At 46.0% G+C, this 15,717-nt stretch overlaps 1 protein-coding gene across 1 annotated transcript in view; it reads left to right on the forward strand.

The window, feature by feature from the left end:
- Positions 1–787: 787 nt before the first annotated feature.
- The window catches only part of agrn (agrin), a 280,800-nt gene continuing 265,870 nt past the window's right edge, over positions 788–15,717 (forward strand). Inside the window, exons 1-2 of the mRNA XM_008282560.1 lie at positions 788–1,265; positions 2,534–2,795. Of these exons, the coding sequence (XP_008280782.1) occupies positions 1,065–1,265; positions 2,534–2,795 (463 nt within the window). The 5' untranslated portion in view covers positions 788–1,064. The remainder of the gene's footprint in view (positions 1,266–2,533; positions 2,796–15,717) is intronic.

The following is a 15,717-nucleotide window of genomic DNA, read 5'->3' on the forward strand; positions in this document are numbered from 1 at the left end:
TGATGTAGATTCTCTGTCATCCAGGTCATGGTAATCAGGAAAAAGCAACTTAATCTTTCTTTCAGGTTCCTTTCAGTTGCTTCCTGCTGAAGCTCCTACATGCATTCACATGTGTTACAGTGGTATCCTGCTTTGGGGCCTGCGGTTTAAATGTAGTCTTTTCTAATGCATTCAGTTCATAAAAGGAAATATTCTACCCATCAACTTTAAAATGTTGCACTTATAGAGAGGTGGTTCAGTTTGAAATCATTTCACATGTAAGTGAATTTGCACAGGGCTGTACTCACTCCTCTTCTATAGATTAATATTTGTATATATATACATTTAGCCGAACCCAAACTGCTCATCATTGTCAACAGACTGTGAGCTTTAGGACTTCTGCTGTGTAAACCTCTAGCAGTTCTTTGTACAACCTCCCAGATCATTTGGAGGCTGCAGCAGCTCACTGCGCACCTGTCTGCTCAATGCATGATACATATAATATATAACAACATAACGATCCAGGTGCGTTAAGCGGCGTCAGGGGGCTGTCATGCTGCACGGGGATCCCTGCAGGGTCCTGGAGGTCGCTGATGGGGACCAGAGGCAGAGACACCGTCTGTCCGACTGGGGGCGGCGTTGGACAGCCACTTCCTGCAGGCGTCCCGGCGCGCAGCCCCCCTCCAGCCTCCCCCCCACTTCACCTCCTCACCGGAGGATCAGCAATTCAGATCGCATGCAAATCAAGGCGCGTCACTGTGGACGTGTGTGTGTGTGTGTGTGTGTGTGTGTGGTATGAGAGAGAGGGGAAAAAGCGAGGGGGAGAGCACAGAAGTGTGGCTGCATTCCTGGAGAGAGAGATCCCTGCCCCTTCCTCCGTCGTCCTCCTTGTTCCTCCTTCCCTCCTCGTCTCCAGCCGGCGGCGGCGCACAGAGGGATTGTGAACCCGGGCTGCAGATGCGAGGCTGAAAGACACGCGTAGGGAAGTTGTGGAGAGGAGGCTCGCTACGACGATCACACGCATCCGAACGAGTTTGGAGTTTGTTGTCGGAATTTTAATTCGAGGAAACTTTTTTTTGTCGGTCATGGGTTCCCAGCGGACACTCCGCGCCGGCCGGACAGCGCTGCTCCTGGCCGGGCTGCTCGTCGCTCTGGGGCAGCTTTGCGCCGCAAGTTGCCCGGAGAAAGATTTGGAGGACAGAGAGGAGGAAGCCAACATAGTTCTGACCGGCACCGTGGACGAAATAATTAACATGGACCCGGTGCACAACACCTACTCCTGCAAGGTGAGTGTTTTGCATGTGGTTTGGTGAAGTGACCGCAGAGAGAGAGAGGAGGAGGAGGCACCTGCTGGGGCAACTCTCACAAGTCATTACCACAGAATGCTGGTACCGGGGAGGCCATTAGCACCGAGCTTGTGCTGCAAAACGCATCAGCAGCTTGACTGAAAAACATTTTACAAACTCATTCATCCAGAAGCTTTTGGCGGCGGTGACACTGACAGACAGATAGATGCTGTTTCTGGGCTGTAACTTCCAGAGCCGCTCCGCTGTGGGCAGGCCCAGCCGACCATGTAATCATCCCAAACATGTTGCAGCAGGAGCCGGTCCCTCACCGGCCCCCCTGGCTCTTAACTCTCACTTGATGTCTGCCATAAATGTTGAAAACCAGGAACTTGTGGCTGCAGGGCTCAGATTCTGAATCTTGATGTCATCTGCAGCGTTGCTGACAAATTGCACCTCAGATTTGTGACCTGTGTCCTTGGTGATTAAAAAAAAACAACAAGTATTTAATGTGTGCAAAGATCTGCAATAAAATACTTTCATTTTCTGAGCAGAGTGCAAGTGCTTTAAAAAGGTGTGTCCTCCAGTCACATGTGTGACATCAAACCGTAAAAGTTTTTATTTAGATTTATAGACATTAGCACAGAATGAGAAAAATAAACATCCACTAATCCACAAATAAGCACATATTCCTTCAGGAAGCTCCCTCCCTTCAGCCTCAGTTCTTGCCCATTCATTGTGAAACTAACTTTTGCTCCATCATGGACTTGTGGTAGGCCGCCGTATAATCTGTGGAAAATAAACAAGCTGTGTTTGGTCAGCTCTGTCGCTGCTTTTTCCTCATCGCCCACTTGCTTCCCGTCTCCTGGTGATGAGAATGGAGTAGATTAGAGGCGCACGGCCCTCGTTCTAGAAACAAAAACCACCGCCACCAAGCGCTAAAAGCCAGCTGACATGTAGGGGAAGGAGGAATGCTTTCCCATGACTGTGCATAAAGCTGCACTTCCTGACATGCAGTGAATGTGGGTGCATGAGGTGCTGTACGCCAGTGGTTCCAAAGTGTGTATCTAAAACTGCTGGATGAGATTCATGTAAGGAGAAGGAGTCAGTGGAGAACAGTGAAGTCAGAGAAACTCCAAAAAGCATCAGTGCCCAGTGGGGCTCAGAGGGAGCAACTGATTCTCTAACAGCAACTTCTTACATATTTAAGAATAAAAAAGCTGGTGTATGTTTCTGGTTTTCACAAACATGCTTATTTTTATTCTGTAAAGGTGAGAGTGTGGCGCTACTTGAAAGGGAAGTCCAACGTGAATCGTGAAATTCTCCTGGATGGCGGCAACAAGGTGATGATCGGTGGCTTTGGTAACCCCGGGATCTGTGACAACCAGGTGGCGACGGGCGACACTCGCATATTCTTTCTCAACCCTGCCCCAGAGTCCATGGGGCCCGAACACAAGAATGAACTTATGCTCAACTCAAGTCTGATGAGGATTACCCTACGCAACCTGGAGGATGTGGAGCACTGTGTGGAAGGTAAGCAGCTAGTTCACTGTGCACAGATCCCCAGTAGGCCCCGTATGGACCTACCAAGTCTGAAGAAAGGAAGCCTTACCATAATGGCCATGCACGGCAGTTCATCTGTTACCTTATCAATGCTTTTCTTTGCTGTTCATAAGTCCGTTTGCTGTGACGTGTGCTGATAGTGGTGCTACGTGTGAGGAATGCTGTGCGGTGTTTGTAAGTCACTTAAAGCAGCCCAGATTTCATGCAGCAACGGCTGCTTAAATTACAGAGCCTCAGGCTCACAGCGTCAAAGTTTCCCCGAACTCCGTGAAACAAGGACACCTGAGTCATTTCAGGAGCTTTGTTGCCATGGTGAGGCTCCAGTCCTTCCCAGCAGTGCCTTGAGGTGGTTGGTATGACTAACACCTTACGGACAGGGCCTGAGCGCTGAAGGGACGATTCCTCACCTTTGCACCGTGTAGCTGGGCCTTTTTTTTTTTTTTAAAGTCTGAGGTGTAGCTCCTGAACACTTCACAGCAACACAGGTTCAAACACTTTATTTTTTTCTTTTTAACAAGTGACTCACAGGTTCCCACTATTTTAACTTCATTGTAAGAGAAAGACAAAAGGACTCTTTAACTACACAGAGAGAGTGACAAGCAGAACGCTGAACAACGGATCAGCTCTGCCCACACAAGGAAATTCTTTTTGAGACGCTTTTTGAATTTGAGAAAGTAGAAAGTGAGTGATGTGTTTTTAAAAAAGGTTTGTTATTCACTTTGTTTGCATCACAGAACTTCATCATGAAACAAGTTAATTAAAAAGTGTTATCCCTCTGAATTCTTTTTGGGTGAGAAGTAATTTGTCAGGTTGTTATGAGACCAACCATGCGCCATGACTAATAAATCTCAGCATCTACCGTGACTGTAGCAGCCTGCGCCCCCCCCATGCCATGCCATGCCATGCCAGTGAGCAGCGGGCTTGCTGCTGTTTAACTTTTACTGGGGCTTGACAATGTTGGCAGACGTTCAAAGTTTGAATCTTAACACTTAGTGCAGGCCAGGGAGCATCGGTAGGAAATGAATCAGAGCACGAATCACCTTGCCGAAGAAGTCTTTCTGGGGCTGTTTCAGTTGAAGGGTCTACATTCTGGGCACTTTCCTCCGAACAGTTCTGGGTGGCAGGATGTTCCAATGGATGGAGCTTGTTTGCAGTGTTAAGTTGCGTTTGGCACACACATAAAACTTCTTCTGTTTGTCTGTCCAGGCACGAAACACTGCACTGCTAACCTTTTTATTCAGCCCCCTTTTCTTCTTCTTGGACCCCTGTTGTGGAAAGGGGAGTTTCTTGGCTCTGACAAACTGTCTAGAATGTGGCCTTTTTGTTTCGGTGCTTTGTATTTGAAGAGGGTTTTACTTCGCATAACCTGATTTTGTCATATCGCCTTACAGTCGAAGGGAACGGTGGTTGGAAAATACCTCAAGGAGCCATCAGGCAAAAGTTAGACCAAGAGTTTTCATGAGACATATTAAAGGACTGAACGTTTTCCTGGGAAGGTTCAGTAGCTTTCTAAGCACAAATCATCCAATAGGCAACATCCTAGGACAACTGTAAGGTGCATCCCCAAAAAGAAAGCTTTAGTTTGTTTTTGGGGAATGATACGGAGCCCTGATAATTTGCTTGAATGCTGTCTTCAAGCAGAGACTGAGCTGTCTAGTTTGTCCCAGTGAAGAGTTTTAATTAGGACCGTCAAGTCAGATCCCATCCGTTCTATGCAACTACTGCCCCCGGAGACTGTGGGATGTTAGCACAGCGGGACAAGACTCTACCTGCCGCAGTAATCATTGTACCCTCCTCTGCTTTCTCTTCATTCTTGACATTTTCGATAGCTGGGATAGACTCAGGAATGCCTGGCAGAGTGTGAGGTGGGGAGGTGCATTGTCTGAGGTGGAAGAAAAAAGGCTTTGTGTGAGCTCCTTGCCACTGAGAGTTTTGAGCAGGGCACAGACATAAGAGAAAATAAGCCGAGTGATGTAGAATGAAGGAAAAAAACAGAGGACTTTTTTTTCCCCTTTCGTACATGTGAGGACATGGACTGTGTGGGGGATGTTGTGTTTGCTGTGGCATATCTGTTAGAATTTGGATCAAGGTTGATGCCTCCGGGCGTTGTGTTTCTCCTCCTGTGCTCTCTGCGCTGGGTGGTGGCACTTCAGGGCCGCTCGGTCCGCGGTGCGATCGCTTGGCTTCAGGCGTTCATCCGCCACAGAGCTGCTGTCCCCAGAGAGGCGTTCACAGGATTTCAGTAAACACCTGCAGTGCCAACCAGCTCCTGGATTTGTGTCCGCCATTTTTACCAAGACGTTAAAACCCCCCTTTTCTGTTTGTGATGTCTCGTCTTGACTTAGTTCAGCCCTTACAGGCATTTCTGCTTGTTGGAATTAGAAATTTAAATACCAAACAACTCCTAAAATGTACCTTGTGTGCACTGTGGCTCAGAATCTCTTCCTTTGTTTGGACCTCCAGTGACTATTCAGTGAAACGTGACCATTGTCGGCTGTTGTTAGATAAAGTGTCAAACGGAACCAAGCAGAGTCATAATGAAGTCGTGGTTTTGTAAAAATGGATGAAGGGGGCAGCTCAAGACTCAACAGAACTCTTTTAAAGCGCTACGAAGACTCAAACAAGTGTTGTTTTTTCTTATTATTTCCCTGTAAGTTTTTTGGTGTTGGGGGTTTCTCAGAGAGGAAGCCTCCTGATGGAGAAGTGTTGAGTGCACAGGGAGATCGTATCAGTCTTGCTCTGTTTATCAGCTGCTTTTGTTTCAGCTCTTGATGACTTGATGCCAAAGTCTTTCCCTCAAGGCCCTGATGAGAAGCAGCAACAAAGGGCTGTTTCTTCCTTCTGTCTTGATCTCTTTCCTTTTTTTTTTTTTTTTTATCTCTCACTTTTTTAGAGAGGGGAGAAATGTGCCAGTCAGAAGTCAGTGCATAGTCATGCAGCAGCTGCATCAAAGACCGTTTCTTTTCCCCTTTTTGCAGCATCTATTTAAGTCCCTAATACAGAGTGCGTCCAGTGTGCATGCTGTCCTTGTGGGATGTTAATGAGCAGCATTTTACAGCTCAACATACCACCGACTCTTTATGATTTGTGTGTACAGCAGTCCAGAAGCTCACTGGTAATGGGGTTAGCCGAGCTTGTTGAGAGCATGATGGGGGTTCTGATTTGCCAGCAGGTGGTCTTGCTTAATGATGGGCGAGCAGACAGTCCTGTGGAATGCTCCTCAGGGTGGGTGGGATGTGGGATGACTGTTTGAGCGCCCCTCCTTCACTTCTCCTCCATTGCTCCCTCAGTGAATGAGCCGAGGCCTCGCATGAAACTCTTTTTTTTCCTTTTTTTTTTTCTTTCCCCCACTGTTTGTGCAAGGAGGAGGCCGGGAATCGGCTGGAATTCCTAACCTGACTGCCGCCTCCCTCCTCACCTTGTTGATATGCGAGGAGATAATGATAGAATGATAAGAAAAAGGAGAGGAATGAACTCTTTGGTTTACACTTGCAATTTTTTTTTTTTATAACACACATTCCAATCATCTTGTTTCGTGATCAATTAAAGATGATAATGCAGGGGTCACCTTAGTTAACCCACGACCGAACGCCCTCTGTTGCTACCATCCTTATATGCGCCACGGTTAGTTTTGCTGCTACATCATGGTCTGAACAGAAGCCTGCTGCAGGCTAATTTCAGTTCATGTGTAACACTTTCCTCTGAATTGAGCCGAGGCTGTCTTTATTTCAGGTGAGGTGGTCCCCCTTTGCTGTAAAACACTGTGGGAAAACTTGGAGCATGTTTGCAGCCTTGTAATTAAAATATTAAGCTCCGCTGCCACCTGCTCATGTTTTAATCTCATCAAGAAATCGTAGAGATAGATTAGAACATGGTTGTTGCACAGTGAAACATGACAACCTACCACTTTGCCAGGTAGAAAAACACATGGCTTGTGGGTAATTCCAAAGGAGAGATGGAATTTTTTTTATTTTTATTGCAGCTCTGGTGAGTGTGTGAGAACACTACGCAGCCGCACCCAGATGACTGAACTAAAGCACTGGGGTCTTTATCCAGTTCATGTCTACACAAGCAGCCTTTTGTCCACAGAGAGTCATGGGAAGTCAAGAAGAGTGACTTTAAGGATTGGATTTTTTCTCAGGGTCCTTGAATGGATTAGGCTATAGTCTAAGAGTGAGAGTTCATTGACTTGCCGTAGAGCTTTTCTCCAAAGGTGTGCCCTTGGTAAATCTGTGTACCCTGTGTGGCTTATGTCAAAGCATTTATGCAGTGAAGTGAACAGAATTGGCCAAATGGAAAGGCTTGATGGAAGGCTTTGATGAAAAAAGCAACAAAGGCTTGAAGGGAGAAACAGGACCAGTGGACATGTTTGCCAGCGAGCCCGGAGTCTCCAGAGTTATTGCACATTTTAGATTTTAATTAAAAATGCGGGAGCGGAGAGCCTGCTTGGCATAGCGATAAAGGACTCTGAAATGAAAAAGCCATGAAAGATGGAAGAGAGCAAAGGAGGAATGGACCACTTAACCACAGTGTGCTCACCTTGGCTTGTGTCCCAGCCCAGACCAGGAGTGTATCACTCTGCTGCTGATAAGAATCACAGATGGTGCTGATAGTGTGCAGAGACACCTACATGTAGTGACATGCCTGTCACTACATTGAAATGTTAACATGCTCAGAGTGTACACACCGTCATGCCTGTCCAGATCCAGATATACAGTATATGGTGTGAAAGTCACAACTCTGAACGTGTTGTTTTAATTTATGTTTACACTTGCGTCATGCAACAAGAAATAATTATATATATATTCCATTGTTTTGTAAAATGCCTTTGCCTCGTACTGCACCACACCCTGCTGTACTTATTAGCTTAAAGAGTCAAAGATATTGTGATGCTTCCTCCGGCCACAACCCGCTGTGGCTGGAGGAGATGGTAACTGTGGGCGCCTTTACCAAACATCAATTCGACCATTTTCTTCTGCTTATCGGCTCATGGCAGCAGCAGACGGTGACTTTTGACGTGATGAAGCAACAGCTCTGGTCGGAGCTAACTTTGGAGCTCCTCACCTGATTGGCTGGGGTAAATGGTAAATGGTCTGCACTTATATAGCGCTTTTCTACCTTTGCGGCACTCAAAGCGCTTTACAATGTTTCTCACACACACATTCATACACCAATGGCGACCGAGCTGCCATGCAAGGCGCTAATCTGCCATTGGGAGCCATTTGGGGTTCAGTGTCTTGCCCAAGGACACTTCGGCATGTGGGGGGAACCGGGGGTCGAACCGCCAACCTTGCCATCAGTGGACAACCCGCTCTACCCCCTGAGCCACAACCGCCCCTATATACGGTATTTCTATTCTACTCTATGCTGCCCCAACCCATCTGTCCATGTCACACTCCATTTTCCCATCACTTGTGAACACGAGACGCTTAATGAACTCCTTTGCTTGGGGCAGCGACTCACCCCCAGCTGAAGGAAGCGATCCCCTGGTGAAGCAAAAAAAACCCAAAACAAAACCATTTCAACTGCAAAAAGCAGAGTTTCCCAAACCAGACACAATCCTCACCCCAGCTGCGCCTGTGTCTACGAATATTACAGTTTGGATTAGACACAAGGAAGAACCTTGAACCCAGAAACGTGAACATTATCACAGCTCTCACTTTGGTTTCACACAGTCCAGTTGACTCGTAGCAACAGCCCCCATATGCAGCACTTCCTCAGTCCTCCCCACACAGCTCCCTGGGGGACACGGCCATAGGCCTTCTCGCAGTCCAGGACTTTAACAAACAGTGTTGCTTTGGAGCTAATGACATTGAAAAAAAGATGTAAAGTTAGCTGGTGTCAAAGTCCCAGTTAAGTCCTTCTTTAGTTTAGGGCCAGGAAAGTGAAATTGACCCCGGATTCTCTGAGCAGGGCCTTGGATGTACAGTGACCCGGAAACCCCCTCTTCTATGCCTGACATAAAGAGCTCAGAGCAGCGGTCTGCATGAGATCTGGACTCCTAAGGGGAACTGGATCCGTGACAAAATTCCTACAAACAGGCCCAGATTTCTGGAGCAGGGCAGCTGCTGTGGCTACTTACTGTCAACACACCAAAAACATCAGGTTTAGAGAAAAAGGGTTTTGGTGAGAAAGCAAAAGAGGGATAGCAGAAGCCTTAATGTGATTTGTATTTAGGTCAGTGCAGCTGTCACTCCGGAGCTGCTCGGATCAAGAGGACACAAGGGGAAAAGATGAGCATGTTTTTTGCCCTGTAGTTTAACAAACTGTGACTTTGACGTAGAAATCTGAGGCTTAAAACTTTCCTTTGTTTGTAGCAAATGAAAAGAAAAAGACTATTTCTTTTGAGTTAGCCATGGAAACAGAAACAACTGTGTTCAGAGTTTAATTACGTCCTGTCACCCTGTGCATGAAGGCTCGAGATGCACCGACCCAATGCTTTAAAATGGGAACGACCAGTTTGCTGTTGGCTCGTGGGATGCACGCATACATTCACCTTCCAGTACAGCTCGTTATATAATGCTGGCATCCTGGCTTCCAGGCTTTTCTGTGCATCTGAAACAGTTCTTTGGGAAAGCTTTCCTCGAGATTAAGAGATCTTCGTGTCTAATCCCGTGCATTTTTGGATGTAACACCACATTCATTATAATGCTGCACATACAGGAAGAAGCAGAGACTTGACAGCTGGGGGTCCCATGTTAGCAACCAATCAATGGGATGTGCAGGCTTCTTCAGCGTTACTTTGCTCCTCAGACAACAGTTCAGTCTCCCTTACTTCCTCTCCTCCCCCTCGACCACCTCTCTGTCAAGGGGCTGTCATGGCGAACACAGGATGAACACTCCCAGCTCCCTTGTGACTTGTTCTTCATGTTTCCTTCTGTGTTTGCCATTATGCGTTTATTTTGCTTCCTACCTTCAGGTGCCCTCTTCAATCATGTTCTCGCGTTATGATGATGAGCTGCACATCTGTCTGTCCGTCATTGTTTGTGTGTGCACAAGCCGTGTTTTACCTTCACGACAAGCACGGCTGATGCGTGACGGCGCGCTGACCTATCCTGGGTTTAATGTCTCAGCTCTTACCTTTAACATATGCCAACATTGTTGTCTCCCCCGTCTCCCGCCTCCTGGCCTTTCTCTTCTGTATTCTCACAGTCGTCATCATCTTCCTCCTTCCCCCAGTGTTCCCATCTCACTGCACTTCCACCTGTAATTAGACTGGAATCTCATGCCCTGTAAAGCTGTCATAACTCTAACAACCAGGTGCACTTGTGCAGCCTCTGACCTAATTCCATTTGCTTCATCTCAGTTTTTGCCTCTGTTGAAACATCAGGTAAATGAGAATGCTGGTTTATCAGAACTTTCACATTTCAAATGGAATTAAAAATTTTTTTTATGTCTGTTAAACGGTCGTAAGAAGACCTGTTAAAAAACAAGTTGATTGAATTATTCTGTGGCTGTCTGAAACCTGTGAAATTGCCTCAAGCGGTGAAAATCTGGGGGTTAGAAAGAAATGAGCTGCTGTTCTGTGCTTGAGACTAGGAGTTGACCAGTCAGTCTAAACTTTGACACCGAGGTTTTCATTTTTGTTGTCAGTATATGTTGGTTATAGGTGATGACTAGTAATCGGTGTCATATTGGCCCTGAACAAACAACGCTTGTTGACTTTTACCTGAGGCGACCTGTCTGAATCTACTAGAACAACACATCTGAATTCCTGACAGAAGCGTTGGGTGGATGAGCTGTGTTGTGAATATCAGGTTTTGACAAGTAAGAGTATGTGAAATAAAAATGAGTCCGTTGCATCAGAGTTAAATCTGGCATGTCCGGCATGAGTCTGGCGGTTATGGGAATACTGTGCTCCAAACTGCAGTCAGTCAGAAATATCCCCAATATGTTTTGAATTTATCTGAACTGAGCAGATAGCTCTCGCATGTAGTGAGGAAGGACGCTTGGTTCTTGGCTGTTGACACGAATGTCACGAGCAGCTAAGGGGTTAAACTAAACTGGGATTTAATGCCGTCTACGATCCTGGAGATTCCTTTGCTCTCCTGAGTTATGGAATTTATGAAATATGTCTTCTGACATACTCCTTAAGATGACAGCTCTTCCTAGGAGATGCAACCCCCTCAGGAATCCTCCCTCCCGGCCCCGTCCCCTGATCCACATGCCCTCCAGGCTGACAGATTTCGTCTGGCTGCAGGGAGGCGCTCGGCCTGCCCCTGTTGTTTTAGCCAACAATGGCAAGGACGTGATGGCTTTCAGAGACAAACAGAGATAACTGGCAGAGGACATCACACTGGTGTGAGCTCGTATCTGCACGCACACACACACACACACACACACACACACACACACAGACTTTACTGTCTTCCCGTCAGAATGAAACATAAACACAGCGCAGTATGTTTTCGACCGACCCGTTGCATTGTGATTACTTTCAACAGTTTCCAAACTCATGTACGAGCGAGTCAGCGGTTAAATCAGGCTGAGCGCCGCCTCCTGACATGAACGCTGTGGCCTGTTGGATCTCGGCTCACTCAACACAACTCTTTAAATCTGCTTTCACACTCTGCCGTATGCTCAACAAATAAAAGCAGAGTCTCACCTTCTTTTCATTGACTGTTACTGAGCAGCAGCAGCATCCAAACTGTGATGGAGAGGCTAAGTGCAGTTTGAACAGGTGGCATTCATGAATTATCTCATCCTCTGATGTGTCCTTGTGATTTTATTAACCTGCACGGCAAACAGAATTCATAGCTCTGACAGTGAAATGACGGGGAAGAATTTGGCTTAAATGCAGCAGTATTTGCAGTAGTGACGGTTTTTATTTCATTTATTTAATCACCAAATAAATAAAAAGAAGTGCATAATTCAGTGCAGACTATCAAAGTGAAGAAAGCCCATACTGGTGACACATTTTTGTTTTTTCACTAGTCATCATGAAATGCTTTTGGGGACACTGAACGCACCACATCTCTGAAATAATGTGGCTCACTGAATTCCTGGACCAGAATCTGTGAGTTTCTTAATATAATAGCATGTAACTGACCTTATTAGTTCTGAAACTTGAGGCGAAGCTTTGACCGGTCAGGCTCTCAGAAGCAAACGAGTAATGTAATGTAATGTCATTCTTAAATTTAGAAGGTAATGTGTGTATTTTAATAGCATGAAGGTGTTGTGTTGGTTTGTTTTCTGGTCGTGTTCATCCAGCAGAAGCCATTTTATTCACTTTGCGAGGGATGGAGTGCAAATATTCAGTCCACAACGAAGACAGAGTGAGAGATGATGCAGCAGGGAGAGCGGGAGGAAGGAGGTGAAGTCCGAGATTAAAGAGCACCGGTGATGGAGAGAGTGGGAAACAGAAGGAGAAGAGCAAACAGGAGCGAGATGGGAAAGAAGAAAAAAAGAGGGTAAATAGAGTAAAAGGAGAACAGAAGATACTCGTTAGAGCAACTGGAACGACGGAAGAGAAAGACGAGAATGTGGGAATTGGGTGAAAGGATCGGCTTAAGCATCTCAAAGTCTAAAAGATCTTAACATATTAGCCAGACAACATTAGAGGTAATGCGTTGTGTAATTTGGCCGAACACACCCTTTGACACACCCTTGCTATGTGACGCCTCGAGCGTCAAAAAATCATGGAAATGCCTGAATTATCAGTCATCTCTTCAGTGGCTGCTGCTTCTTTCCTGCACTGTGCTGGAGCCCGTCGCAGAAGAAGGAAGCAGACTTGACACAAGCGCCGTGGGGCAGCTTTTGGCATTTTCCAGCAGAAGCATGGCAACTAAGAGAGGCTTGGCCTGAGGTAAAGACTTCTATCAGAGTCTGCAAGCTCTTGCCAGAGGTATGCCCAGATCGGCCCTCTCTGAATCGCTCCTTATTGTCTCCCTGAAGCCCTTCGCACACTGTGGCCTTATTGCTGTACAGCAGCACATTTCGAAATGTCCCTGAATCCCTCTTGTGACCATGAGAGCAACAAAAGTTTCTGTATCCATATCTGGGAGAGATGATTTACCCCCCCTGCTCTCTGAGTGGGTAGAGGCATGGCCTGGAAGAGCACTTGAAGCAGACATGTTTGAGAGGGCTCTTAGAGAAATATATGAGCGCTGAGATGGATGGAGGCGTTGAGAGTTTGGGTTCGTCGCTCCGGTTGTTGTGGCCTGTTTGGACTGGTTGTCAGGAAAAGAGCACCGGAGATAAATCAGGCTCTACTTTCTTTGCTTAACAGGGCAAACTTTTACCAGTTTGCGAGTTCACCGCAGAGTCTCTTTGTAACGGACAAAACAACATTAATCTCTCATAGGCAGATATTAGTCTTGTCAAGCTTAAAGAGGTCTGCTTAGAGTTGTGCACAAAAGCTGGTTGGACGCACTGCGACCTACAGATTGAATGGGGAGGAGGCAGAGCGCAAGACTTTCTGCGTTTAGATGAACATGATCTACTAATGCTGATGTTTACGATGGTCTGCTCGTAGAAGGCTCTGCTACATATCAAATCAATCTGACAGCCAAGCACCGGGGAGCTGTTGAGATGCTTTGGCTTCACTTTTTGGGAGCTGTCATGCTGCTCTACATGCACCCTTGCAGTGGCAAAAATGATCGTTTGCAGGCCAGAGTAGGAGAGTAACACACAACCACAAAAATCTAAAATCAGGCTGAATAGCTTTCTAATGACCTGTCGTTTATACTTTACTTCTACTTTACGTCTACTGGGGTACGCTTCCTCTCGACCTCTGTGGGTTTGATAAAGTTCTGGCTGCAGGGTTCACAGTTAGCTGCTGATTTCGTGTGTTGGCTTTTTTTCCTGAGCATCTAAGTGTGTAGAAGTGAAAAGCAAGTGGAGTGTCTTTTTATCTTGCTTCTTGTACAAGTTAATTTGCATAGCGCCCTTCAGCTACGAGGCAAATGCTTTCCATGAGACATTCAAGACTTGAAGAGGAGGTGATATGAAAAGAGAATGTGAAAGATGCGTATAAAGGCACAGAGGAAAATGACTGATTGAATTAATTTAAAGACAAAATATGCATTCACAGGCTTTGACTCTTTGCATTTTTTTGACTTGAGGTCATCAGTGCAGTGTTTACACATCAAGACCAGGACACGTCTCAACACATGAGCTCAGTGTATTCAGGAAATGACAAAATGTGAAGCGTCTTTTATCGGCTGCCTGCAATTATTTGTTTTTGCTTTGTCTCCAGTGAATGGAGTGAATCTCTGAAGGTGCTCCAAAGGTGAAACAAAGCAGTCTTTGGAGTTGCTTTGAACCTTTTGATTGTGTACAATATTTTCTTAAGTTCCTAAAATTTTAGTTTGAGTCTGAGTGGGAACAGTGCTTTTATATGTGCGAGAGATACGCAGCTTTCGGTAACTTTGCCAGCACAGATAACAGCGGTCTTTCTTTTCCCTCATCCACACCCAGTTGATGGTAATCAGGCTCTGGATGCAAAAATTCCCACAAAAATTCCCCCTGGGTCCTTTTTCACCTGTTGACTTTCAGGGCCTCGTTCTGACTCAGAGTTCAGGCTCCAGCCTCCAGACATCCCATTCCAGCTAAACGAAAGGACAGTGAAAGACCTCCAGTTAGCCTTTACCTGAGGCCAAAGGGAGTGTGAATGGGTGAGGGGTGGAATCAGGGTCACTTGTGTTCAAACCAAAGAAACCCTCGACGCATTCCTCGAGTTAGGATCCACATTCTTTGTACCAATTACTGCACGGAGCTGATGATAAAACGTCCTCATCCCATTTACTGAGCAATGAGTTTTAACGACGTTAAACCCTTTTGACTGCTTCCTTTTTGATTTTTATGTGTTTAACATTTTAAATGAAGGCTCATGATGAACTGAGCAGTTTGCTGTATCGGCAGCAGGATGTATATATGTGTGATCTAAAGTACATTCACCCCCTTCCTCCTCTTTTCATTGCTTTATTTATTCCAAAGTGGTGCATTTGTCGTTCCCACTCGACTCTATCTCCTCCTTTGTCCCTGTTGTGTGTTTCTGCATGTCTGTGTGTGTGTGAGTCACCCTTCAACACATTGCTGTTCTCCATCTATGTCTGTCTCTGTGTCTTTTAGTTTGCCTCTCTCTTTCTCTGTTCAGCATGTGCAGATTGAACAGAGGATGCTCGTGGAATCTTGATCAGCTCCAATTTACATCTAGACAATGGTAGGACTTGAGGGGCGATTTCTCTCCTCTTTTTCCTCTGTTTTCCCCTCCTTGAACCTCCTATTCCTCCTTTTTGTCCTCCCCTCTGCTTCTGTGTCTATGCCAACAGCCCACCATCCCTCCTCCTTAATTGTGTTTTCTGGAGGATGGGGACTAAAGGACGTAGAAGGAGCCATCTCCACAGTAGACTGAACTGAATGCTCTGAACTTCATCTATGCTCATGAGAACACAGCCCTCCTAATAATGAACTCCACGCGTTTTTAATCACACACAGTTATCCTTAAACAAGCTCTGGATGTCACAGCCTGCCTGATGCCGTCCCATCTGCCTGGAATGTCATCGTGCATATATGACATGACACCGCACAGTGCTGTCAATTAACATAAGCTTCATCTAGCAGAAGTCCTGGCGTCGTATTCGGTGATTGCAATTCAAACACTGATCCTCTTTGACAGAATGCACCCTGACAAATAACAGGCCGCTCTGTGCGCAGGCATAAAGCATCTCCGATTTGACTAAGTGCTCCAAACTAAAACCGACTTGGCATCGTAATTGCTGTTTAGCCTAATTGTGTGTAAGCAGACAGCTAGGTGGAGAAGCCTGTCAGGGTGCACTTACAGTGGAAAAGAAAATTCAATTCTGTGTCAGATCACTTTAAGTCGTAAAGTACGGATTTGCCAAAAACAGCATCATATGAGTATAGTATAGTATAGTATAGTATAGTATAG

Source organism: Stegastes partitus, unplaced genomic scaffold (assembly GCF_000690725.1).
Source record: "Stegastes partitus isolate 25-593 unplaced genomic scaffold, Stegastes_partitus-1.0.2 Scaffold276, whole genome shotgun sequence".
Lineage (NCBI taxonomy): Eukaryota > Metazoa > Chordata > Actinopteri > Pomacentridae > Stegastes > Stegastes partitus.